This window comes from Lates calcarifer, linkage group LG14 (assembly GCF_001640805.2).
Source record: "Lates calcarifer isolate ASB-BC8 linkage group LG14, TLL_Latcal_v3, whole genome shotgun sequence".
NCBI lineage: Eukaryota > Metazoa > Chordata > Actinopteri > Centropomidae > Lates > Lates calcarifer.
The window spans coordinates 7513010-7537999 of record NC_066846.1 but is presented as its reverse complement, the minus strand read 5'-3'; the positions used below and the strand labels follow the sequence as shown (position 1 = coordinate 7537999).

The 24990-nt window shown below is 42.5% G+C and overlaps 2 protein-coding genes across 2 annotated transcripts; one reads left to right on the top strand and one right to left on the bottom strand.

Moving 5' to 3' along the window:
* Nucleotides 1-647: 647 nt before the first annotated feature.
* On the bottom strand, nt 648-7443 carry lrp10 (low density lipoprotein receptor-related protein 10). The gene is given in 14 exon segments (XM_051075744.1): nt 648-737; nt 739-1046; nt 1049-1084; nt 1087-1149; nt 1152-1269; nt 2464-2593; nt 3179-3351; nt 3353-3374; nt 4484-4920; nt 5028-5635; nt 5812-6005; nt 6531-6675; nt 7035-7067; nt 7251-7443. Coding segments are annotated over 14 exon segments (2406 nt in total). The 5' UTR covers nt 7300-7443.
* Nucleotides 7444-9162: 1719 nt separating this feature from the next.
* Nucleotides 9163-23435, top strand: mmp14a (matrix metallopeptidase 14a (membrane-inserted)). The gene is made up of 10 exons (XM_018705125.2): nt 9163-9644; nt 17444-17592; nt 17814-17936; nt 18230-18537; nt 18627-18788; nt 19370-19509; nt 19795-19933; nt 20074-20224; nt 20576-20691; nt 21133-23435. Exons 1-10 carry the CDS (start codon nt 9561-9563, stop codon nt 21450-21452), a joined length of 1692 nt encoding a protein of 563 aa, XP_018560641.1. The 5' UTR covers nt 9163-9560; the 3' UTR covers nt 21453-23435.
* Nucleotides 23436-24990: the final 1555 nt, after the last annotated feature.

The following is a 24990-nucleotide window of genomic DNA, read 5'->3' as shown; positions in this document are numbered from 1 at the left end:
TCATCTCAATCACCTCCAGCCATCTACAGGAAACTCCTCAAAAGGCACTTAAATAGGGGAAATGTTTTTTTTTTCTATAATATCTGTGATATAACGTGAGACTGGATGCAAGTGGCAGAAGTATGTGGGGACAATCCACATCTACAAACATACTCCACTGTCTATGTAAGACTAAAATGCAAATGCATTCACACTGTTGCAGCCATACAAACACAATTATTTTCCATCATAAAAACTCTAATCATTCAACTGACAGTAGCCTGCCTCAGTATCTGGATAGGGAAGATTCTTCTGTGCAAAAAGTTTACCTTCAATGTGCAGCCCAGCGTTAATTAAGTGCACAACCAACACTCACCTACACTTACTCGCCAGCATACATCAGCCATGCTTTTCGTCTAAAACTTACACTTTCTTAAGGAAGTCTTTAAAAATGGTCAAATACTTGATTCCATAAGTCAATAAATCCAACTCAAAGCAATTTCAAAAGGCACCAGACTTGCACAGTGAGGGTGAGTCTCGCTGTGGGCCACTCCTGTGCTTAAGTTCAAACAAATGTGGAAAGACTGGGTTTCAGTTATCAGTGTGTCGGGGGAAAAAGGAGTGGTGTGGAGTATTGGGTGGTGCGGTCATTCAGTGAGCATGGCACATCATCCTCTGAAGGTGTCTTCAGAGAGGGGATAAGCAGCACCCTCGTCGTCTGAAGAGGACGAGGAGAAAGACGGGGAGGCGGAGAGGGGGCATGGAGTTGGTGGAGGAGGAAGAAGGCGAGGCTCTGAAGAGGGAGATGCTCAGGCCCAGCGTGTGGAAGATGGAGGCCAGAGAGGGGCTGCTCGGAGGGACGGCTACAGGAGGAGTGTGAAGGGCGGCCGTGGGAGGAGCTGGGGGAGCATACGGAGGTGGAGGCGGAGAGGAGACAGGCGGAGGGGGAAGCGGCAGTAGAGGAGGTGGTGCTTCCTGCTGCTGCTGCTGCTGCTCTGACTGAGCCAACAAGCCAAGTTTCTGAGGCACCGGCTGGTTGACTGCCTCCACAGCCGACGAGGAGCTTGTGGAGTGGAGTGAGCTGGTTCCTGACCGGAGGAGCGGCGTCCGACTGCTGCTGACCAGAGCTTGATGCCTGAGTCGGCCTGGAGGGAGGTCTGGGGATGAGACCCACCTCCTCATGCGGCGAACGGCCCGGCGGACAAATCGGGGCCTGCGTCTGCGATGCGGGGAGCTGGAGGCATCCTGACGGAGGAGCTGGAGAATTCCCCTCAGAGACAGAGACGAGGTCTGACATGGAGGAACAGGTGAAGAAACAGAGAGTGGAAAAGAGAAAATCAGTCAAAATACACTCAACAACTCTTGCTCCATTTCCTTAAATGGTATTAAAATCATCCGCACTACAAAGGTTTGTATTCACAATACACTGATCCAAGTTTAAAGAGCAAGCAGGCAGCTTGGGCATTTCCCATCAGTACATGCTTTGTTTTATACAGTTAATACGTCTGCCTCCATCACCTTGGCTGTCCTCACCAGCTAATAATAAAGCACCTTAGTGTGAACTTGCATGGCAACAGCACATTAGCTCTATCTCAACACTACTTCAGGCCACAGTCTGCTGCTGGGGATTAATAAGTCTGCTGAAGTGGAGCACATGACTTCAGGACAGACGAGACAAGAACCACTGTGGACTGTAGTGTACTCAACGTGCCTGAAGAGTCAAAGATTGTGCAACTCAGCAATGTGGCCTCTTTTCCCACGACTAATTCTATCATCAGTGCTCCCCATCTTCAGTTTGTGAGCGAGTGTTTTCATACTGACTCCTTTGATTCAAACTCTAGAGCATTACATTAATTTGTTACGGTCCTTTGAGGCTCAAGCTTACGTTTGATTTCCACATTACTGTCATGTGCTTTAAATTTAGGTGCAAACAAATAAGTCAGTGTCACAGCTCAACACTGGACACTGAAGTGAAGGAGGCAAGACTGAAATTTAGCCTGCATGTACGTAAATGAACTAAGGTGACTCCACACTTTTTTGTTGTTTTTCTGTGACACTGGTATTTTTTGGCCATCAGAGACTCCTGTCGGTAAAACTGAGCTTCCTAAACACTTTAATGAGACTAAACAGACATGAACTCACTAGCTTAGCAACAGTAAGGCTACAAACAATCCATAATGCAACCAACACTGGAGGAGCCTGTGTTAAACCTCTGCCTTCATGACGTTGGGATGCTGACTATATAAACCCCACTTTTTCAAACTAATTTCCAGAAAAGTATCAGTCAATAACTGCATAGAAATATGCAAGCTGTACTATGATAATGTAGAAATGTTCCAAAAACACTGCAAGCTGTGCACTTAACAGGACACTATACAGTTATCAGCTGAAATGACTCTAGGGTTATTGATTATCTGACACTGATAAAAAGTCATATTCATCCTGTAAGCAGATTCTTGTTCTTGTGACGCTCCTCTCTCTCACCTCGTTGGGGTTTTCTGTGGGAAGTCTCCACCGGGCGGGGGATGATGCCCTGGCAATCAGCTGACCGTAGGATGGAGGAGCCTGTTGCTGGATCAGCTCCGCTTCCTGACGGCTGATTGGAGCAAACATGCTGGCAAGAAACAGACACGTTTAAGATGCATTCATACGCACTGACACTTTGTTACACACTACCAACATGTTTTGGTTTTTGTCGTGGAGGTTCTTAACAGATACAGTATACACTCCTTTGTCATACTTCTTATACTAAATTACCCTCAATAATTGCCTACAACCCAAACACCACACATGGTTTATTCTTGTTGCATGAATGTTTTGACTTCATAAAGATGCTGCAAGATAGTTTAAATTTGGCTGAGACAAATCACACGTGGGAAGCGGACTGTTTACAACAACCTGGTAGTTTATGGTAGGAGGGGAAAACGAGTGAGTACGATATGTACTGGCTGTGTTGTGGGAGGTTGTGAGGTGTTTGAGAGGTGCTGTCTGGTAGTGTTGGCAGCGGCTGAAGCTAGCAGTTAGGAAAACAAAGTGTGCCTCTCGTGACTCACTGTCTCAGATTATCAACACAAAATGTGGCTGAAGTAGTCACAAAAAAGCCCATTATGCTGGTTAAGAAGAATCAAAATAATCTCAAAAGGCAAAGATGGGAAACATGGGAAGCAAACATGTTTGTAACTGAGATAAGATCCTGTACCTGTACTCCCTGGTCCTGAGCGAATACAGTTTACAGGTGCAGCCCATGGCGATCACCAGCAGGAGTCCACAGACCAGGCTGCCAACCGTTGCCGCGGTGATGACCTTGCGGGGCAGGATGACGGTGCAGTTGAGCTCATCCGTGCCGTCCTTACAGTCCACCTGGCCGTCACAGCCGCCAGCTCTCAAACACGCACCTGCAGACGGGACAAACAATGGGCCACTTGTGTGTTAGAGTATGCAGGAATAATATGAGTGAGAGACTCAGTTGCGCATGAAAGCACATCCGGATGCCTAACCCAAAATAAAACCATTAGATTGTAAAGCATGGTAACAGCACACCAGATACTGTGACAGTTGTGTTAGAACGTATAGTATTTTACTAGTTAATGTGAGGGTTGTGTCCTAAAGTTTGGGGCTCTCAGTTCAATACATGCAATACATTGAATAATTCACCATGAATTTTATTAACATCTTTCACAATTTTTTGTTGTTTTGTTACATAATAATGAAGAGGTTTTTAGTCTTATATATGCAGCTGAGTAACTACTCTTAACGGGTCACAGAACTCCTTTTTTCCATTCTCAAGTTTAAAATTAAACTTTTATTATGCTGATACAACAGAATGGGAATGTGTGATATGTACCCATTTTCAGGCACTTCTTCTTATTGGTTTAACATTTACAGAATTGCTTCACACCATCATGAGTGCAACCCAACTGTAAATCCACAAAGTAAACCAAAACCAGGTTCTGTACTTCAGAAAAATGTATTTTAACTCTCATGTTGTCAGGTTTCTGTACACACCCTCTGACTCACACACTTTACATTTATTACCCAGACACACCTTGCACTGATACTTAGCTAACCTGACCACAATGAAGACACAAACCATTTGACAAAACATATAAAAACAAGCAAACAGTAGCTGAACAGCTACTAAATGGACCTTGAAGAGAGGCTGTTTTGTCAAATCCTGTTTTCAAGGTCATGAATAAGCTTTGAACATCAGCCTTTAATCATCCTAGAGGTGAAATCGCCTCAAGGCCAAAAGTTTGAACTAAAGCTCCATGGCAACAGCAAACACAACCTGCTGATACAAGCAATTTAATGTGGTCAAAATCTCCAGAAAAGCTACTGAATGGACCACGAGGTGAGATGTTTTGTTTACTGCTGTTTTCAGAATCAACAGCCACTAAAGATCTGGGAACAAGACAGCTGTCCTCTCCGAGCCAATGAGATAATCAGGTTTTCAGTGTGAAAGTACCTTTAGAGAGACTGACACAGACAAAACACACACACTGACCTGTCGCTGTCACAATGAAAGGTCCCTGGCTGGCACACGGTGCAGTCCGCTCGTCGCCTGCCATCGGCACAGTACAGCTGGTAGTTGCATCTCTCTGTGACTGGGTAACACACGGGCCTGCCAGAGAAGTGGCTGGGCGGCAGCGCCCTCTGTCCCGTCATCCCACAGGCAAACTGGTTCGGACTGCAGCCTCTGCATCCCTCCTCATCCTTCCCCGTCTCAGGGCAGTCCCATTTCCCGTCGCACCTTTGCTCCTGGGTGAAACAACCTCCTGATGCTCCCCCACACCGACCCTCCCATGGAGGGCAGTAGCTCCCGACGTGGAACGTGGCGTTAAAACCGCTCCCCTCTGAGCCAGGAAGTGTCTCGTAAACCATCGACAGCAGGCCAGTGTGGGATTCCACTTGGACTGACTTGTAATTGGAGGTGCTGGTGATCTGTAAAATGCCAGAGAGGGACATTATGTTACCATAAGAACTGTTTTATAATGCTTTTTAAAAAACTGTGAATGTTTGGATACATTTTCCAATTAAAGCAAACTCACAGTTTTAATTACGTCCCCATTGCCTTGCTCTCTGTTGTAGATGGTGAGTCTGTCCCCATGTCCCAGCACCAACTGCTGCAGGTCCAGTCTGAGTGGCCTGGAGTCCTGAGGGTCCAGAGTCCAGACACAGTACAGAGCAGAATTCCGAATGGCTGGAGGGGAGAACGTCCCATAAAAGGTTTGGAGGAGCCCTCCGCAAGGCCACTCGATGGGAGTGGGTGTCACAGCCATCTCCTTATGAGTCTGAGGTTGCTCTCGATCCACCTGGGACTCCTCCTCCTCCCTGTCCTTCATCGACTGCCACAGTTCAGACTCACTATTTCTCTCAGCTGACCTGTCTGAGCTCCAAGTTTTATCTACTGGCTTATGTCTGTCCGAGTCCCTGTCATGGTTTATCTCTGTATATGTTTCTCTTTGGGTCTCCTCTGCCTGTGTGCTGCGTCGCTTTGGGGGTTGTGGAGTTTCCACTTCTGCATCGCAGTCCTGTTCATCAGTGCCGATGCCAGGACCTTCACCGAGACACTCCACCTGGCCATTACAGCGCCAGGAGAGGGGAAGACAACGACCCCCCAGGCATTCAAAAGATGTCACTGGGCATTCACCTGAGTCTGAATGTACGGAAACAGAAAGGGATAAAACAAATTAAGATACTTTGATGAGAACAAACTTAAACATGCAGCAGAAATGCAGAGCCATTTATTTTTTTGACAAGGCACAAGGAGACAGCATTTTGCAAGAGTTTAGAAAAAGATGTTTATGGAAAAAAAACACCACATCATCATACCTCTGGCATAGCTCAACAGAAACGATGACACAGGGAACAGATGCGGGAGGAAGTGGTGCATCACTGTAATATTCCCCCCTGGGAATTCCATGGGCGGCGGCAGCTTAGAGCCGCAGAGGACAACCGGCTCACCACCAGTTGATGATTTTATAGACACCCATTCCTTCCTACACCGAGCTGAAAACTGGGAAAAGCTGAAAAAAAGATTTAAAGTAAGAAAAACGAGGGATTGGCAATAGGAGGCGGACTGAAAACCTTACTTTAAGAGAAACTGCAGCACCTTTGAGACAAATGTTGAACAATATAAACTGTAAGAAATGCTGTCATAAAATTTACAGTATTGTATCGATCCCTTTTAATATCTCTGGGTGTGTTATGGCCTTTGCATCAGACCTTCCTGTCTGATTATTTCATCCACAAACTGTTTCTCAATTAATTTTACAGGACTGATTTTTATTCATATTGCCCACTTCCAGGCCACTCATAATACATTACATTCTTACCACAGAACATAATCAAGTACTCCAGAAAAACAATTAATACAATGTACAACTGGTCTGCAAATATTTACATGATATTCAGCTCAGTCTATAATTGACCCAGAAGATATCCCACATCTGACTGACAGCAAATAATTGGGAGCAAACTACTCAACATCTTTGAACTCTGAAAGCAACATCCTGTGTCTCTGGTCTTTTATATTCTCTCAGCATCTCTACCTGAGAACGACAGGTTCTCCCTCCACACCCTTGATGATCCAGCAGTCATAGGTTGGGCCGAAGCGGTAGGACCAGCTGTGGTAAGCAGAACTCCTGATCTCTCCCACTTGGTTGTCTAAGACTTGAAGTGAATGCCCGCAGTGGGCTAAGATACAACAAGACAAAAGACGCACAGGTTAAGATGTTAAAAGTCAAGTGTTACTTTATGGGATAAAACAAATAAGGTGTGTATGAAATGTCAGCAACCTGACTGTTTCTGCTTAAAGTTTATTACATCACTCTTCCCTCTCCTAACACCTGTTTTCAAACTACAGGTGAAAGTAGGTGTTTAGGGAAGTAAAGAAAGTACTGTTAAATATGCTCTGCCTGCAGCCTGCTATTACCACTACTATTACACATTGTAGGTTACAGGAAGATATGAAACAAGAATGTGACATTGAAAAATCCTTCCATGGTACCCATGGACACAACATGAGATAAAGTGCTGACTAGCTGTTTCCTTACCTGAACAGAGGGCGGGCACAAAACGGCTGCACACTGCAGAGGAAACAAGCAAAAACGGTACAAGTCAGGCCAGCGTTTAATCACAACAGCTGAAATCGTAAATGCTGTCTGACAAGAGAAGTGCAAACATGACCTTTGCTTGATAAACATTTAAAGCAGGAACCTTAGAGACGTACACAAAAACAGCACAGATGTAATGTATGTGTATTCACTCACCTGATATGGTGAAAACCAGGAGGGCACAGAGGTTGTAAGTGACTGTCATTGTGATAATGTTTCTCCTCCAAAAAGCTGGAAATTATTTTAAAAAAACAAAACAAAAAAAAAAAAAAACAACTGAAGACTTAAAAATTGAAATAAAATGTCAGAGAAGCGCCATCTTAGGAGATTTCATTCAGGAAGACTTCACCTGCAAAGTGAGGAAGAAGATAAATTAAAGGAAGGAAATTAGACTAAAAATAGTCTTCTATGATTACTTTTTGGGTATTTAGCCATTGGTTGAACAATAAAAGAAAATACTCATAATGCTAATCCATTTTGTTCGTTTCATTGATGTTTTGACGCATTTGTTTTACAGTCTATCTGCGCCCACTTAAAATATTATTACATACTTGTCAGACCAGAACAAATAAATGAGTTGTTTTACCCGAGAGCAATTGTTACAGCACCAAACAAGTGAGCACTGCATTAAAAGTAGCCATAATTATACGTCCTTCAATTCAATATCGTTATATATCCAGGATAGAAATTAATATATCTCTATGCTCTTGAAAACTGAGGTTATTTTGATCTCTTACACAACATTTACACACATACGCAGCACACACACATGGATTTCCTTCCTATAATCTTCTCAACAATGACGCCAGGATGGCCACCATTTCCGAGATAAAAATAAACTGTTTCAAAGTCTTTCTATAATTCCCGGTAAAGTAAAACTATCTGACTATCGGGCTCAGGTCGATTAACAGCTCGTTTTGTTCCCTTCAAGTTTACATAATGTCCTGAGATAACGCTGAGTTAGTTTCGGTTTGAGGGAGAAGGAGGGAGCAGCTGCTCGTCGTCTTTAGAGCGTCTTTTAACAGCTAGCTTCCTGGCGAGCTAACCGCTAACATCCTAACGTCCCTGTTCGTTTATTCGCTTCTTCTGGGCCGCGACACCACAAGAAAACGGCTTCGACCACGACACTTAGTGTTTTAGTACCCAAAGAAACCATAACATGTAGGTTAGAAGCGGCAAAAAGGCAATAAAATGGTTTTAAAAGAAAGAAACAGGAGCCAAGTACGTTACCATGTCAGTCGGCCTTTCTTGTTGACAAGTTCTGAACTACTTCCGTATATTTTAGCTCATGACAGGAGGGGGCGGGGCTTGTGATGTCAAACTGTTTTCTTTCATTCATAAAAAATACACATTATTCTCCTTCAAATGTTTCAACACAGTTCTAATCTTATTTATAACACTGTAAATTCATACATTAATACAGGGCGCGGCCAAAGTCTGAAGGGAGTCTAAAAGGTGAAATGTTTATTTCCAAACACAAGGTGTCAGTGTCTAACATCAGTTTTAATTCACAAAAAAAGGACTTCCTGGGCTCCTCTCAAAGACTACAGTAACTAAGTACATATATGCAAGTACTCTGCTTGTTTATTTTGAGTACAGTATTTTCATTTAAAGTTACTTTAAACCACTGTTGCACCAAATTTCGACAGCAATAGAAGAAATATGATGCATTGATGTAGAAAAACTACCTAAAAGTATAAAAAAAAAAGTTGTCAAAATTACATTGAGATCCCTTTTATATATTAATGCACCAAAAAATAAATATAACACTGAATGGTGCAAAGTCAAATTTTACTTTTTTATAGTATTATTTTGAATGCACGACGTTTACATGTAATGGAGTATTTTTATTCTGAGGAATTAAGTTTTTTTTTTTTTTTTTTAAAGAAAAAAAAAAGCACGGCTTCTACCTCTGATAATATCTGAGTCTTTCTATCATTGATCGATACACTGATAAATCTGGCCCGCTGTCGTCACGCAACCGTGAAAAAAATGACGTCTGCACATCTGGAGGAGGACCCAGAGGAAAATCCATCTCTCTCTCTCTCTCTGTCTCTCCCTCCCTCTCTTTCTCTCTCTCTCTCTGACCACGTCCACACACTCTACAGACAATCCCACTGAAGGGAAAAGAGGCCAAACTATGAAGCTTTAGCGAGCAGCAGCTGAGCGTTTGTCACAGCCACCTGATGACTTTAGGGTTGTGTTGGTTGTTTTCAGCTCAGCTCTGAGGGGAGTCGCTTTTGTGCAGAGAGAGAGAGAGAGAAAAAAGTTGTCTGCTGCGCTCGAAGTGTCCATGTGGATACCACCAAGTTTTCTGCCACGCTTTTAAAAACAGAGCGGAGTTGCATCGAGCCTTGTTGTGTTGATTCTAACTTTTTTTTTACTGTCAGGACGACGGAGCTCGTGTAGAGAGTTAGTTTTCTGAACTTATACTTTTTGGGGGGGCGGTAGTTTGCAGATACCAGAATGTTACCCCAGCTCCTCACCCTGGCCTGTGGTCTCTGCTGCTTTGGTTTTACCTCCGTCGCTGCAAATGTACTACAAGCTGAGGTAAGTGGCGTTAAAAAAACAGGATTAATTTACCTTAGACAATGCTTAAGTACATGTTTAGATATTTGTATTTGCATATATCTGTTGTTATAATGTGTCAACAATGTGTATTTTCCACTGTACCCATTTTCTCACACATGTGACTCTCATAATTAAAGTTTTCTACAGTAGTGTTTGTTGTACATTTACAGTGTAAAGCCTGGATTCTGCAATGGAGAATTAATTGTGTCACAGGGAATTGAAGTTTTGCTGTTATCTGTGGTGTCTCTACTGTTTAATAGGTTTTCTCTAGTCTTCCAAAAGCAAGGGAGGAACTGTTTATATTCCCCTCATGTTTATTCTTCCCCCCTCAGACACTCCTGACCTCTGTTTTTCTCCACTAAGAACTGTTTAAAAGAGTCCATCCGAGTAGAAACTGTAACAAGAGATGAAACTTCATCCAGAGGAAGAATGTCATGAGTCTAAACTTTTGTGGTTTTTTGAAGGAGGAGGAGGAGGAGGAGGAGGGGGGAGATCCAGCCATGCAGGGGCAGTGTACAGTTTAGAAAACCTCAGCTGAGCTGCTTTGTTCTGAGAGGGAGAGAGGGAGAGGGGGGGTAGGGCTGGTGGTATGGGGGGAGGGGGTTAATGGTTTTCATCCGCCTGTGCAGACTGCACAGACAGCAGGGCCTGGAAGTTGGTCTGCCCTTCACAACAAGCTGGACGTGGGGCGCTCCCATCTGGGAGTCTTGAGGCCTCAGGCGTCACGCTATGAATCCCCTCACCCCCGAGCCCCGGAGACACTAAAGTGCAGCTTAACTCCCATCTCAACAACATATTTTGTCATCAGGTCTCGTGCAGCTCTGTAAATGATTGGGTACGAGCACCCAGGGCGCCTCCAGTCTCTGCCAGTTTTAGATTTGCTCTAAAGGTAGTCCTTCATCCTTAGATGATCCAGTTCACAGTGTAGATAACATCAACAACAACCAGTGGTCATAAGTGCATGGAAACACAGAGGGTGTTTAATGTGGCCACATCAGTGTTTGGCCACATTCAGACACACAGACAGAAAGTGCAAATACAAGATGTTTCTCTGTAAAAGACAGGATGCACCACTAAGAGCCAGCTGTTACAGGAAATTGATTCACAAAGGGAAAAAGTCCATTAGCTCTGACTGTAGAGTGAAAAAAAAACACCAAACACATACATACTGTAGCTCTAAGAGGAGACAGGATGCATGAGGGAGCGAAGGAGGACCTTAGTCACTGACCACAACCTGCTGGCATGTGAGTCAATCCAGACATGGTGGATAACTCAGAGAAGTCAGACAGTTTACAAGACGCCACAGGTCGCTGCTGTCCTGCGGCGAGCGCACCGCCACAGTGATGAATGTCTGTAAACAAAGTGAGAAAACACGACTGTTTACTGCAGCGTCGCCTTTAGCAGCTGCGGGAAAACATCTCTAAGAGCACTGCAGCAGTACATCACTTTAGTGCTATAGGAATAATAACATCTTGTCTGGAGATACAGATTGTGTACAGTGTTTTATCTGATGGTGTCAGACATACCAGTCAGTCCTGATGCAGAGAGAGGATAAGCTTTAATTATGGCTTCAGGATTACATCACCTCAGAGCTGCATATGAACCCTGTGATCAAAAGATAGACTGGTCTGTGTGTGGAGAAAGTAGAGTAAAGATAGGAGAGACAAAGACTGAGCAGCAACTGAGTGACTTAAATGTTTAATTAACGCTGATGGAGTTCACTTCCAGGGGGTCAGGAGGATTGAGCAAGCAGAAGTCAGATGGAGAAACTGAAGTTAGAGGAATTTTGTGGTTTATCAGAGTTGCTCAAGATCTGAACATCCCCCTCTGAGCTCACTTTGACAAACTAAATCCACGTAATCCAGGCTGAGTGAAAAAAGAAGCTCCACCAATAGAGAAATAAGACTTCAACTATTCTCTGGAAATGAAACTCCTTCTGGTGAAGCTGACTACCTTCCTGCATCTGTTTTCATTCTACTTCTTTTTTTTTTTTGCCTTGTCTAACCTTTTTTTCTGTTGAAATAAAATGCTTAGTTGGACCTTGTGAGGAAAGGAAGTGGGCAGCAATGAAAACAACAGAGTCTAAAACAGGGTCTCTCCATATCTGGCTACAAAAAAAGAATTTGAAGATTTCCCGTTGCCATCTGGAGACACGTGTCTTGTGATCACAGCGGAGGGTTACAGATCTGGTCAAAACACATCTGGGTCCAATTCCCTGTATCTCGACTTTAGAGTCGCTGTTGCTGTAGCATCAAAGAGGAGCCTCGCTCGGGCTCTGGTGCACACTGCTCTGACAGGCAGCGGCTGTCACTTAAGAAATGTCAGACATAATCAGCGGGTCGGCCTTAATGAGAAACCGATGAACTTCAAGGGAGACACTGGGAGCTTATCTTTGCTCTACAGCTGAGAAAATGCTCCATCTTGGTAACAAAGAAGACATCAAAGAGAGAAAGTTTCCACCATGACGTTAGGGAGTGCAGAGTCACAAGTCTTTGTTGAGACAGATACATTTCTGCCACGGTTTTGATTTACATTTGAACTGTTTTTGGCTCGGCTGGTTGGATTTGACTAAAGTTGATCGAGCATAAAGGCTGATTTCCTGTGAAAGACTGACTCCAGGGGTCTAAGGTCTTCTTTCTAGCTTTTTCTGGAACTTTTAGCTGTGGTCTTCATCAGCAGTTGTCAGGGAGATGGCTCGGTTTTCATCACACCTCAGCTCCAACTCAGCATAACCAAGTCACTGCATCATTAATGATCTAAAAATGTGATGCATAAATGATACTGCGTAATGGGAACTTTAAAGTTGGATACTATAGTAATTTCCTGTTAATACTGTTTCTTTTTTTACAACTTTTTTGTCGGGTTTGAGGTTGTCCAACTTGTACAGGGTGTACCACATCATCTATCCTTTGACCTTCATTACAGATAAAGGAAGATTCCCTCTAAATAAGAATTTAAGGAGAAAAAAGAAGTATACAGTAATACCAACATGCAAACACAGTTCATTACAGGTGAAAGTACTGCATTCAAACATCTACATAAGTCAAAGTGCATGAGTTTTATCAGCAAAATGCACTTGAGCATCAAAAGTAAAAAATGTTTGCAAAGCAGGATTTACCAGCCAAAAATATGAAGTATTAATCTGCAAAGTAACTAGTAGCCACAGCTTTCAGTTGCAGTTTAGTAAAAGTAATATAAGTAAGTAGTAAGTAGTATTTGTATGTATTGTCCTGCAGTGCAGTTCATCGGTACAAGGTTTCATAAAGCAGAATAAAACCATCCAGTTGTCGTATTATTTGACCTGTTTGACCGAGTAGAAATGTAAATGTAGAGAAAATATTACACAGCACAGGGTGTGAGTGCTAACTGGGTCAGAGGAGCCAAGAAATGAAGGCGATGTGAGATTCAGCCCCTCATGAGCAGAATTCTCTGTTTTTTCCGTTGGCACCGAGCGAGAGGAACATCTGACTCAGTCCCTCAAATTTAAATTCAGCCATACTCCTAACTCTTCTCCCTCCCTGCTTTTCTTTTACCGCTCTTCCTTCTAATGTCTTTACCTCTCCTTCTCTAATGTAACTCTGCACTTTAGATCATCCTCTGCTGTCCGTCACCCTCCGGTCTGTTATTTTTCTTCCCTCCGTCCTGGTGAATTAAGCATCCAAATCATTTCTAAAGCTAGAAAGAAAAAATGATTTAAAATGAAAAGCTGTGGATCTTTCCAAGAGGCAGTTTCAGTTGTGTTTTGACAATTGGCAGCATTGCCACACAAAACAATGTGCACATTACCGCACTGAGAAATGTATACCCGGTCAAAAATGCAAAATAGCTCTGCTCACAAAATCACATTATTATCTATATTTAACTTCTATTTCCTTCCATTTACTTTTAGTAGATATTGCATAAAAATGACAAGCACCCACATGATGCTCTTTACTGGCACAATGACAGTTTTGCTTCCTGAAAATGACATCTATAAAATCTATAAAAGCACAGGGGATTTTTTTTATTTTGCTTCTAACTCTTGTAGGAAGTTGTGGTTGTTTATTTTAAAAGAACACACAGACAAAAACAATGGGTGTAATGGAAATTCCTAGAATCATGTGTAGTCTAATGTGATTGTGCTCTTGCCAGAATGAAGAGGTGTGTTGTCTAGCCCACTTGATACTACAGTGTTTAAGTTACTGGGGAATGAAATACAAAGGAACCTCCCTCCTGTGCTCTGAGACTGTTGGATATATAAATATCTGCACAGAATACATGTCTGCAGTTTTAGTTTGAGACGTTGAGACGTAAGAAAGATAAAGAAGGACGATGAGTCTTAAGCCTATGGAGAGACATTACCAATTAAGGCAAGGCAGAAAAACAGACTGATATTATGATTGAAAGCATCCTGTGTTAGTTGCTGGTGTGTGCTGTGTAGAAATATCATTAAGAACTGATCTGTGTGATGCTGATGATGGCTCTGGCTTCCAAGTACTAATTATCTATAGATTCTATTAATACTGCAGCAAATGATACTTGAGCCCCACCTCTCATCTGCACTATACAAGAACTGATTTTCAGTTTCCATGATGGGACACTGAGACGTGACATACACACTGCACTGCAACGCCCCATTCTTTAAGAATGGATAACACAAAGTTCAGCCATATGTACCACTAAGGTTCAGTATCACCTAACATATCTTATCTTCTTAATTTATCGTTTTAGCCACAAAAAGTCTGAGAATGAGCACCCACTACACCTCTACTATTCAATATTGTGGCTTTACCACTGAAGTTATGACATGTAAAAACTCAAAGATGCTCAGTTTCTACTAGAATTCAAAGCAAGGAAAACCATTAAATTCTTGCATTTAACAAACAGAAACAATAGGATGTTCACCTTTTTTGGTTTAAACATTACACAAATGGTCGAGAGATTATCAAAAAACCAATGAATTAATAGTTTAAGCTCCACATATGGCAGTAAGGTCACAGCAGGGTCACAGAATCCATGTATCCACCGAAACAACCTGTCCTACTATATTTACATCACGCTGGTTGTGTTTCACTGTGCGTTATACATTCAGACCTCATGTCACTGCACACACACTGCACACAGACCCAGGGGTGTGTTTACCAAACCAGCAGCCAGCCCTTTGACCACACATGGCTGCGTAGCGAGCTACCTCGCTCCTTCTGGGCCAACAATACCAGCCATGTACAAGTCTCAATAAATAGAAGCTTTGATGGTGGCTGCTGGGAGTTCCAGGGAGGAGGGGTGTATGCTGGGATACCTGGCGTCCCAACCGGAGGTGGTGGTGGTGTGTGGAGTAGTTTGGGCCTAGAGGAGAGAAGTGGAGGTCTTGACGGTGTGGGGGAGACTTTTCATGGAAGTGTTTTTATAGAAGCAGACGCGTCACCACACTGGAGCCACAGGGCACACTAGCAGCAGTCAGCGGAGAGGCAGAGAGAGTAAATTTGGTCGGTGTTAGAGGCAGATTGACTCAGAGAGAGTCAGGGGATAAATTAAATTAACTAGATGCTTAAATGAATCCAGAGAAATCTTGAAGAGATTGTGAGGGGGGGATATGCAGACATGGAGAGAAAGGGGGGATAAGTCGCCTCTCTGCAGGTCCTCATAAGTAAACCTTGTTCTCTGGCCTCTCTGCCCACCACATGACTAACAGTAGCTGTGTGTGCACAGGCAGTATATGGGCAGGTAATCCTGCCCAGTCGCTACATTTCCATCCCTCCCCCTGCTTTTCCCTTCACTTGTTGGGGAGGATGGCCTGAAGAGAAAACCAGTGCTAATGGTGGAACAAGAGAGATATCTGAGGTTTAGATGACGCTAACGAAGGAATTCGGGGTAATTCCACTGACTTAATTTGTGGTGGAGATGAAACTGTGCGTGTTAACTCTGTGTGTGCAGATACATAATTGGAAACATGCAACTAAAGACGTACCTAAGCCTCAGCAACTCCAACAAAGGTCCCAAGAGATGAGACGATCAATAGCACTCTCATGTGTATCTGTTAAATGAAGCTACAGCTAGCAGCCAGTTAGCTTAGCTTAGCATAAAGACTGGAAACAGAGGGGAACAGCTAGCCTGGCTCTGTACAGTGCTAAAAAAAAAAAATAGGTCTACCAGTAACCAGCTCATGAATCATGTGCAGCATTGAGCTAAATAAATGCTCTTCCTCTGGTGAATGAAAAGAAGAATTAGACATGAAGGTGGTATTAATCTTCTCATCTAACATGTAGAAGAAAGTGTGCAGGCCAAAAATGTCACACTAGTCCTTTAATAGTGTCTCAGTCCAGTGTTAGACCACCAGCAGCAGGCAGTGGAAAGAATAGGCTGGCCTTTCATGTGTAAAGATAAATAGTGGTGGTTTTGGTTGACATGAGGACAGACAGAGAGAGGAGGAGGACAGACAGAGACAGCGGCAGGAGGATCTTAAACTGAAGCTTTGAGGAACCCGAATGTTGCTGAAAATGTTACTTTTTCCAGCGTTATGACCGCCAGTTGTCTTTGGCTGCGATAGTCTAGACAGAGTTCTGGGTCATTGTGACTAAAATGACATCAGTGTTTTCAGATCGTGTGTTTTATTTGGCTTTCAGTTCCTCTCTCATCCCTCCTTATGACCCCACAACAAAGTTTCCCCCAAATGAGTTCAGCATAAATCAGGGGACATGTGAGGAGCTGGTGTTGGTTTTAAAGAGTTTGTAAACGGGATAATGTCACAGTCACATGAAGAAAAGACCATAAATCTACCGTGCTGAGTTACCTCAGTGTGTGTTGGCTGCTGTAGAGGAGGGTTAACAAGTTGGCTTGGCATAACAAAACCCACTCACACACACACACACATCCTTGTCTCCATTATTCACCATGCTATCTGTATTTCACTGCACTCGGAGAAGCAGGTCCAAACAAGCACTGAACGTTGACTGGAAGGAGTCGAACACCCACAAGTTCGCACAAGTGGCCAATCCCCTCTTTTTTTGTTGACTAAGATGTTTTCCTGTTGATTCTGGCATGTCTGACTGTGACCCGTCTGAGTGACTGAGAAATTCACTAAGAAAGTAAAACAGAGAGAAGTAAACAATAATTACATGTTGGAATACTCCCTAATAACTGCCTTGTATAAAATAAAAACCCTCGTCGTAGTATTTTAGCAGCTAAATGTCATTTCACTATCGGTTTTCTCCTCAATTATTTATTTTTTTGTTAGCATTTTGCATGTTTGTATTTTATAGAAATATAAAGTCCTGTACCAAAACATCTGTAAACTTTTTTGTAAAGGTTTTTCAGCTTTTGTCCCTCAGTTTATTGTACAGGTTAAACTGTCTGGTTGTTCAGTTGTTGAAGCAAATCTCTCTCAGCTATTGGAGATTTTTATGTAGTCATAAAAGAAAATAACGATACTTAGTGAATGCACATGTTGCCAGTAGTTAAATCTTATTACATTGGGTCCTCATTTATCTGGAAAATATATTGAAAGTGAATGCATCGTCAAATTTAGATGGTCTATAATGCTGATTTGGGGTTAAACAAGGTTTAATAGTAGTGTTTATAAAGGTCTGTGACACAATTAATCTGTCCAAAACTACTGTCCTAAAATAGTCAAAAACCAATGCATTTTATTTTTTGCTTATCTACAAGATAAGAGATCTGTGTGTGTCAAGCCATCCCACAAACAAAAATCTTAATTAGTATCTAAACAAATAGCACATAATTTTCCCTCTCTCTCTCTCTCTCTCTCTCTCTCTCTCTCTCTCTCTCTCTCTCTCTCTCAGGCTTGGCTGCAGAAGTATGGCTACCTGCCTCCAGGTGATGTCAGAGCCCAGGCCATCCGCTCACCAAAGACCATCGCAACAGCGATAATGGCCATGCAGAGGTTTTATGGTTTGACTGTCACCGGCTCCATAGACTCCAACACATTAGAGTGAGTCCTGATTGATGGCAGTGATTTAATACCACAGAACTGCTCGGTCTCGAAGGTTATAGATTCAAATGTCTGGAGATTTGATGACTTGAGGAAAGCTGCATGATGAACTAAGAGAGTCTAAGAAAGCAAGGTTACTGCTCACATAAAAATGTGTCCTTCAAAGGCGTCAAAATATTTTACATAGCTGAAAATAAGGAATTGGATTCTGCTGTTGCCAGGGCGATGAGCCGGCCACGGTGTGGCGTCCCTGACAAGTTTGGCCCGGAGCTGAAAACGAACCTGAGGAGGAAGAGATACGCCGTGCAGGGTCTGAAGTGGGACAAGTCTGAGGTGACCTTCAGGTCAGAACGCACACTCAGCACAACTACACTAATCAACAGTTTGACTTTACCACTGAAGTCTCACATGTGGATATGATTTATACTGTTGTGTGTAATTCTGGGTGGCAACTAATGATTTTTACAACTTCCAAGAGCAAAAGTTGACATGTTCAGATGGTTGTTGTGTCCGATCATCAGTCCAAAACCAAATATTCTGATTTAGTATCACAATAAAGCCAGCAAATATTCACAGTTTAGAGTCTAAAAGAAGACTGAACTGTCCTAAACCCCTGTCTCTCCATCTTTTACAACAGCATACAGAACTACACCCCTAAAGTCGGAGAACGAGCCACATATGAAGCCATTCGTCGGGCCTTCAAGGTGTGGGAGAGTGTGATCCCGCTCACCTTCAAAGAGATCCCCTACAGCCACATCAGAGGCAAGGTCGACAAGTTCGCAGACATCATGCTGTCCTTCGCAGAGGGTTTCCACGGAGACAGCACGCCGTTCGACGGCGAGGGCGGCTTCCTGGCTCACGCTTACTTCCCCGGAAACGGAATCGGGGGAGACACGCACTTTGACCTCGCTGAGCCCTGGACCACGGGGAACGTCGACCAGGGAGGTAAGAGACAGAGCAGATGGTGAACGGTAGATCAGACTACAAACTAAAAAACAAAACAGACTAAAGTTTCTCTCCCTCTCTCTCTGAAGGTAATGATGTCTTCCTGGTAGCCGTCCATGAGTTGGGTCATGCTCTGGGTCTCGAGCACTCCAACGACCCCTCCGCCATCATGGCCCCCTTCTACCAGTGGTTTGACACCGAAAACTTCCAGCTCCCCGACGACGACCGCAGAGGGATCCAGGCAATTTATGGTGGGTTGTTCTCCTGAAAGAACTGGAAATTAATTGGCAGACATTTGCAGTGATGTTCCCCATGAAAGACTCTAATTAATCCTTTACTGCAGAGGTTATAAAACAGAGACCTTAAATATATGATGTCTCTCTACTTCAAAGCAGTCTGGCAGTCCAGCAGTGTCATTAATCCCTGAAAACCTAATGTCTGAACAAACAAACCACTTGTTTTAATTCACTCATAGACAGACAGTGTTTAAGGCCTAATCCACTGTTTCTTTTATCAATATTGATGAACTTTTACAGATAAAAGAAACCCACATGATACCTGAGTTTTCAGTTTTACTTTCAAGTTGTGTTTCAAGGTTTATTTGTCCTTTCAACTGCAAAAAATGACTGAAATGTAATATTGTTTCTTCAAGACCAGGTTGTAAAAATAAGACAAAAAGCCAATAAAAATCTGATGTGTAAGCGTAAGGCAATAAAAGATCTGTGTATGTGCAAAGAAAGCGAATGATTTAACAGTTTAACAAGCCTCATTTGAAATATTTTGGCTACTTTTACTGCAAATCAACCATTTCTTACTTTTTTTTTTACCACAGGAACCAAGTCCGGGGCTCCCCCTCCTCCTCCTCGCCCCACAAGGCCATCCAACCCCGACAGACCGGATCACGGCCCGGACATCTGCGAGGGACACTTTGACACCATCGCTGTCCTCAGAGGGGAAAAGTTTGTATTTAAGGTACAGGAGAGACCAAAGCGAAGGCCAACCCGGCAGACATTTTGACTTTCACAGCAGGAAAAGTACAGGTGTTACTAATAACATTAACGATGGACCCTGATGCAGCTAAATAGAACGCAGCCATCCTTAATTTACACCTGTGCTTTTTGTGCTGTGACATGCAAAAACAAGAACGTATATTTAAAAGTATTAAAAGGAAATTACATTACTTTTATTAGATTTCTTATCAGTCATGTGAATTATTGGAGACATAAAGTCTGAATAAAATCTCCATGTGTGTTGCAGGATAAGTGGTTCTGGCGTGTGCGTAACAACAAGGTGTTGCCAGGTTACCCGATGCCCATTGGTCACTTCTGGAGGGGCCTGCCTTCAAACATCAACGCTGCCTACGAGAGGGATGATGGGAAATTCATCTTCTTCAAGGGTAGGTTCCACATGTGAGATTAGACTGAAACCAGATGATGAATTTCACGTGGTAACGATAAATGACTGGACCTGTTTGATCTCCTCTGATCGTCTCTGTTTTCAATTTCCACTCTCACATCTTTCTGTTTTTATCTCCAGGTGACAGGTACTGGGTTTTCAGTGAGTCCACCATGGACAAGGACTCCCCCAAGAGCCTGAAAGACCTGGGTACTGGTCTGCCTAAAGACAAGCTCGACGCTGCTCTTTTCTACACACCGACAGGACAGACGTACTTCTTCAGAGGCACTAAGTGAGTCTGTCCTTTTACCATGCTCATCTGTGAGCAACATTTCAGTCCTTTGACTCACACTCTGTCTTTAATTAAACTCCAAAATGAATCAACTCTATCCCAAGAAGCAGCATAAATGTTCTTTTTAAAATATATTTTTGGCCATTTGTTGTCTTTAGTTAGATATCTGACAATAGAGACATGATGGAAAATGAGAAGCGAAGACAGGAAGGAATCAGAATCTGACTAAAAGACATCCATTTCTGTAGAATATAAATGTCTTTCAGTTTATTAAACCTACAGCCCTGAGCTGTTTCAAATCGTTTCTCATGCTGCAGATCTTTAATCGTTCTGTCTTTGTGTCATGTGCAGGTACTACCGTTTCAACGAGCAGACCCGCACCGTGGACAATGGCTACCCGAAGCCCATCAGCATGTGGAGCGGAGCACCAGACAACATTAAAGCTGCCATCATGAGTGAAGATGGATGTAAGTTTTTGTCATTAAACAGAGTGTTTGGATCTCTGTATTCCATGATTTTGTGTTGTTGACATTTAGAGTTGAAACATAGAGTGAATTATTGAATTAAAATGTATTATTTTGACAATTAATCAATAGTTTAAGTCATTTTTTCAAGCATAAATACCAAACGTTTCTTTGCTGCTGGTTGTCAGATGTGAGGATTTGCTGCTTTTGTTTGTCATAAGTGATAATGAATTGGATGTCTTTGAATTTGGACTGCTGGTCAGACAAAAAAAGCATTTTCAAGACATTACCTCGGGCTTTAGGAATCTGTATCAGGCATTTTTCACAGTTTTCTGGCATTTAGTAGACAGGAGGATGAGTCCATTTATCTTTTAAGGCTGTTTGAGCCCCTGAAGATCAGCTGTGCAGTGAAACTAACCTCTGGTTTCTCTCCATTTTCCTCAGCTTACACATATTTCTACAAAGCCAACAAGTACTGGAAGTTCAACAACCAGTACATGAAGGTGGAGTCCGGCTACCCCAAGTCTGTGCTCAGCGACTGGATGGGCTGTGAAAGCGAGGAGCCCAAGAAGGGTCGGGAGGAGGAGGTGATCATCATCGAGGTGGACGAATCGCAGAGCGGGGTCGGGCCGGTGGCCGTGGTGATCCCTCTCCTGCTGCTGGTGCTGGTGGTCGTCACCCTGGGAGCGCTTTTGTTCTTCAGGAAGTACGGCACGCCCCGACGCCTCCTCTACTGCCAGAGATCCCTCCTGGACAAGGTGTAGGCAAAAGCGATGGGCGATTGACAAGACTGCCGCAGAGGGACAGAAAGAGAGGGGGAGAGAGAGAACGAGGGCCGGGTGAGGATGGAAACTGAGAGGGGGGAAGAGGTGAAAGAGGAGGCGAGAGCGACTGGAGGAAAAAGACAGAAGAAATGGGGGATAGATGTGTTAAGTTTTGGGTGGTTTGTATGTGCCACAAAAGAGGAAAGAAAAGAAAAAGGCCCTAGAAACTGAAATCAGGAAAATGTGTATTTGTATGTTAACTATTTACATGTACTGTTCTGTGTTCAGAGGTTAAAGAACATACCCACAATCTCACATAGAGAAGGGAAATATACAAAGACTCATCTTCATCGACCTCCGTCCCGCCTCTCCTCTCTCACATCCCAGGTATTAAGAAAAACCAAAAACACATCCCTCCTTCCTTCCTCTGCTTTAACTGGACGACTCCAGCTGAACTGCTGTCTGACTCATTCGTTTCACTACCAGAAACTTTCCTTTAGAAATCTGTGTTTTCAGTTTGGGTTTTACTCAGAAATTCTTCACCATTGTTACGAGTTTTTGCTCTGGAATACATTTACTGTCAAATCCATGGGGGCTTTTTTGGGGGGGGGGGAGTTTTACACAGAAATTAATTGTTTCAATATGACATTTGCTCTTAAATCCAGTATTCTGGGAACGTTTTAAAGTTCAGCCATGCAGTATCGCCTGTACTTTGTTTGATTTTTTTTCTACCACTAAGTAGGGCTGGGTATCGAACCTCAGACCTCTTTAGTACTGCCAGAAACGTGTCCACAACAACAGATAGTCTTGTCAGCTTCATTAACTTGTTTGCTTGTTTAGCAAATCCCAGATTTAAAACACATTTTGCTGACTTTAGACAGTTTAGTACTTGTACTGTTGCAGACATTTAACATTTGAAAACTCTGACTTCTTTTGCTCATGCACAAAAGAAGGATAAATGTTCATATTTCCGTATTGTTTTGGTGTTGATACTCAGGTATCGTATCAGCACTATTATGGGACATCTTAAAACAATACCCAGCCCTGCCACTAATAGGATTCCCTGCCATCTGCTAAACGATGCCAAAGATGATCAGTTTTAGTTATATTTACTTCATTTTGGGAGCTGTAAGTATTAGTATGGATGAATGCAGACTTTCGAACAAATGCACAGGGGATTTAGGATTTGTTTAACCTGAATTAAGTCCACAAAAGTCAGGCTTCACATGAGGCTGCTGGAGATGGATAGAATTGATTTTTATGTCTGCACACAACCACCTGCAGGCCAAACTCTTCTTTCAGTGCAAGCAGTCAGACGGAAAAAAAGTTGTTTTTTGTTTTTTTTTAAACGTGACGTTTTATCTCACAGATGACAGTTTTGAAACATTCCAGTACATTTGTTGTTGAATACGAGCGGAGCTGCTTGTCCAAATGCGGTACAGTTTCCAACAGTATGGTGCAATTTTTAATAATTATCGTTGTTATGGGAATTTGTTGTTATTATAAGTATGGTTATTGTTATTATTGTTCTCCTGGTAAAGTTATAATGACTTTCTTCTTTTTTTCTTTTGTGTATTGTCATTTGGAGTCCTGCTGGACAGAGGCATAACATGACAATGATGGAAATGAATCCCAGTTTACATTCAGCGTGTGGTGAATTAGATCAGATCAGAGGAGGAAATGTGAGTTCAGGGAGTTTCTGTTTGTTCTGAAACACCCGAAATTACTCAGACGTCGGCACAGAATAACAAGCAATACTATTTATGAACTTTGACACAGATGGTGCTCAATGTTTTTCTTTTTTTTTTTTTTACTCAAATCAAAATTGAAGGTGAATTGATTTAGTTAATAACAATGATAATGGTAATGATATTTATAATGATGATCATATCAATAAAATGGAATGAGATTTTTTTCCTGCCTGTTTTCACTTTTGTATTTCAGTAGATAAAGTGAAATTAAACTATTTTCTACAAACAGTCATACTTTTTCAGAGTCTTTTCACCAGTGTATGAATAAACACACACACACACACACACAGACACAATAGGCTAAAGCACAACATTAAATGCTACCATTTTGGACATTGAATTTTGTCTGCCCAAAAACAGAAATAAGAAAAAGAGAAAATACTGCAGGAGTTTGACAAGATATTAAAGGGAAATGTCACTGCAACACACCACTAGTCAGTCTATTCTTATTGATTAAACACTGATGTGTAACAATATTCACCAGCTAACATCATACTGAGCTGAAAACTTTTTTTTTTTTAAACTGTCAAATTTCATGATTCACTCCTGATTCTTAGGAAAAAGCTCATTTCTTGGAGGCTGTTGTTTGTGTGGAAAACATAATTTGCTTGGGATGATTACATCATCATCATCACCCAAGTCAAAATCAACTACTGCATTTTTTATCTGGTTCTTGGCTTCATTCCCTCCAGTATGTGTCGCTCTGGAGAATAGTTATGTCCTTCAACCCACTTCTTAAAACCAGTTTTCTAGGATCTTGAGATGTAATGTCAGACTTTTCAAGTGAAATGTGGATTTCAGGATGCGAGACATCAAAGACAGACCAGGACAGACCAGGTTTGGAGGGCCACAGATGGAGTAGTCTGGATACAGTTACATCGCTGGCTGTTTTGGACACGCAGCCAGGAGTCATGTGTTGAGGAACGAGTTGGAAAAAGTGATAGAACGGTCACATTTTTTGGAGAAGTGCGTTCCAGCTGAGCATCTGGTATTCTTGAAACATCTGAACCTCTTGGACAGGTTCGGCTGTTGTCTCTGTTTGTGTGTGTGTGTGTGTGTTCAGGTTTATGCAAAAAAAAGTTTACACCCTGGCTCTCCCCTCTTAAAATTAAGTGGAAAAATGTGTGAAGAGAAATAGCTTTTTAAAGAAAAAGAGGCGAGAAAGGAAAGGTGAGGTGAGAGAAGTGAGCGGGGCAGTAAAACAGAAATTATTTTATTGGTGTGGGGATATTTTTCCCTCTCTTCAAGCAGCCTTCTCTTCCCTCTCTCTGTTATTTCCTCACCCATTGCAAAATTGTTCTTTTTATGAGGCTTCAGTCTCAAACCACTCCTCCTCTTCACCACAAGTATCTCTGGTCTGTTTTTGCTCTTTTCTCTCTCTGCCCTTTCCTCCCCCCTTCCCCTCTTCCCTCATGCTCTCTGCTTTAACTCTTCACATCCTGCACACTGTGAGCTTAACAGTAAACAAAAACAACCTGGGTACACCGCAAGATCAGGACAAACAACCACCGGCATAAAAGGAAAATGGCTAAATATCTTGTTGGTTTGCAATTATGGTTTAGTCTCTCACGTAGATGACATTTTTTAAGGAGACATAATGACGATTAAGCTACTCTTACACATAGAAATAACTCTAAAAGTTCTTATCACATTGTGTGACTTTAGTCGTTCAGCAGTTAAACAGTTTTAAAAATCCAGTTTTATCGTAGCTTTAATTGGATCTTAGCCTGTGGATGCTCTGCCAGCTCCAAGGAAGTTGTTTACAGCCGACCTCTGACTTTTCAAAA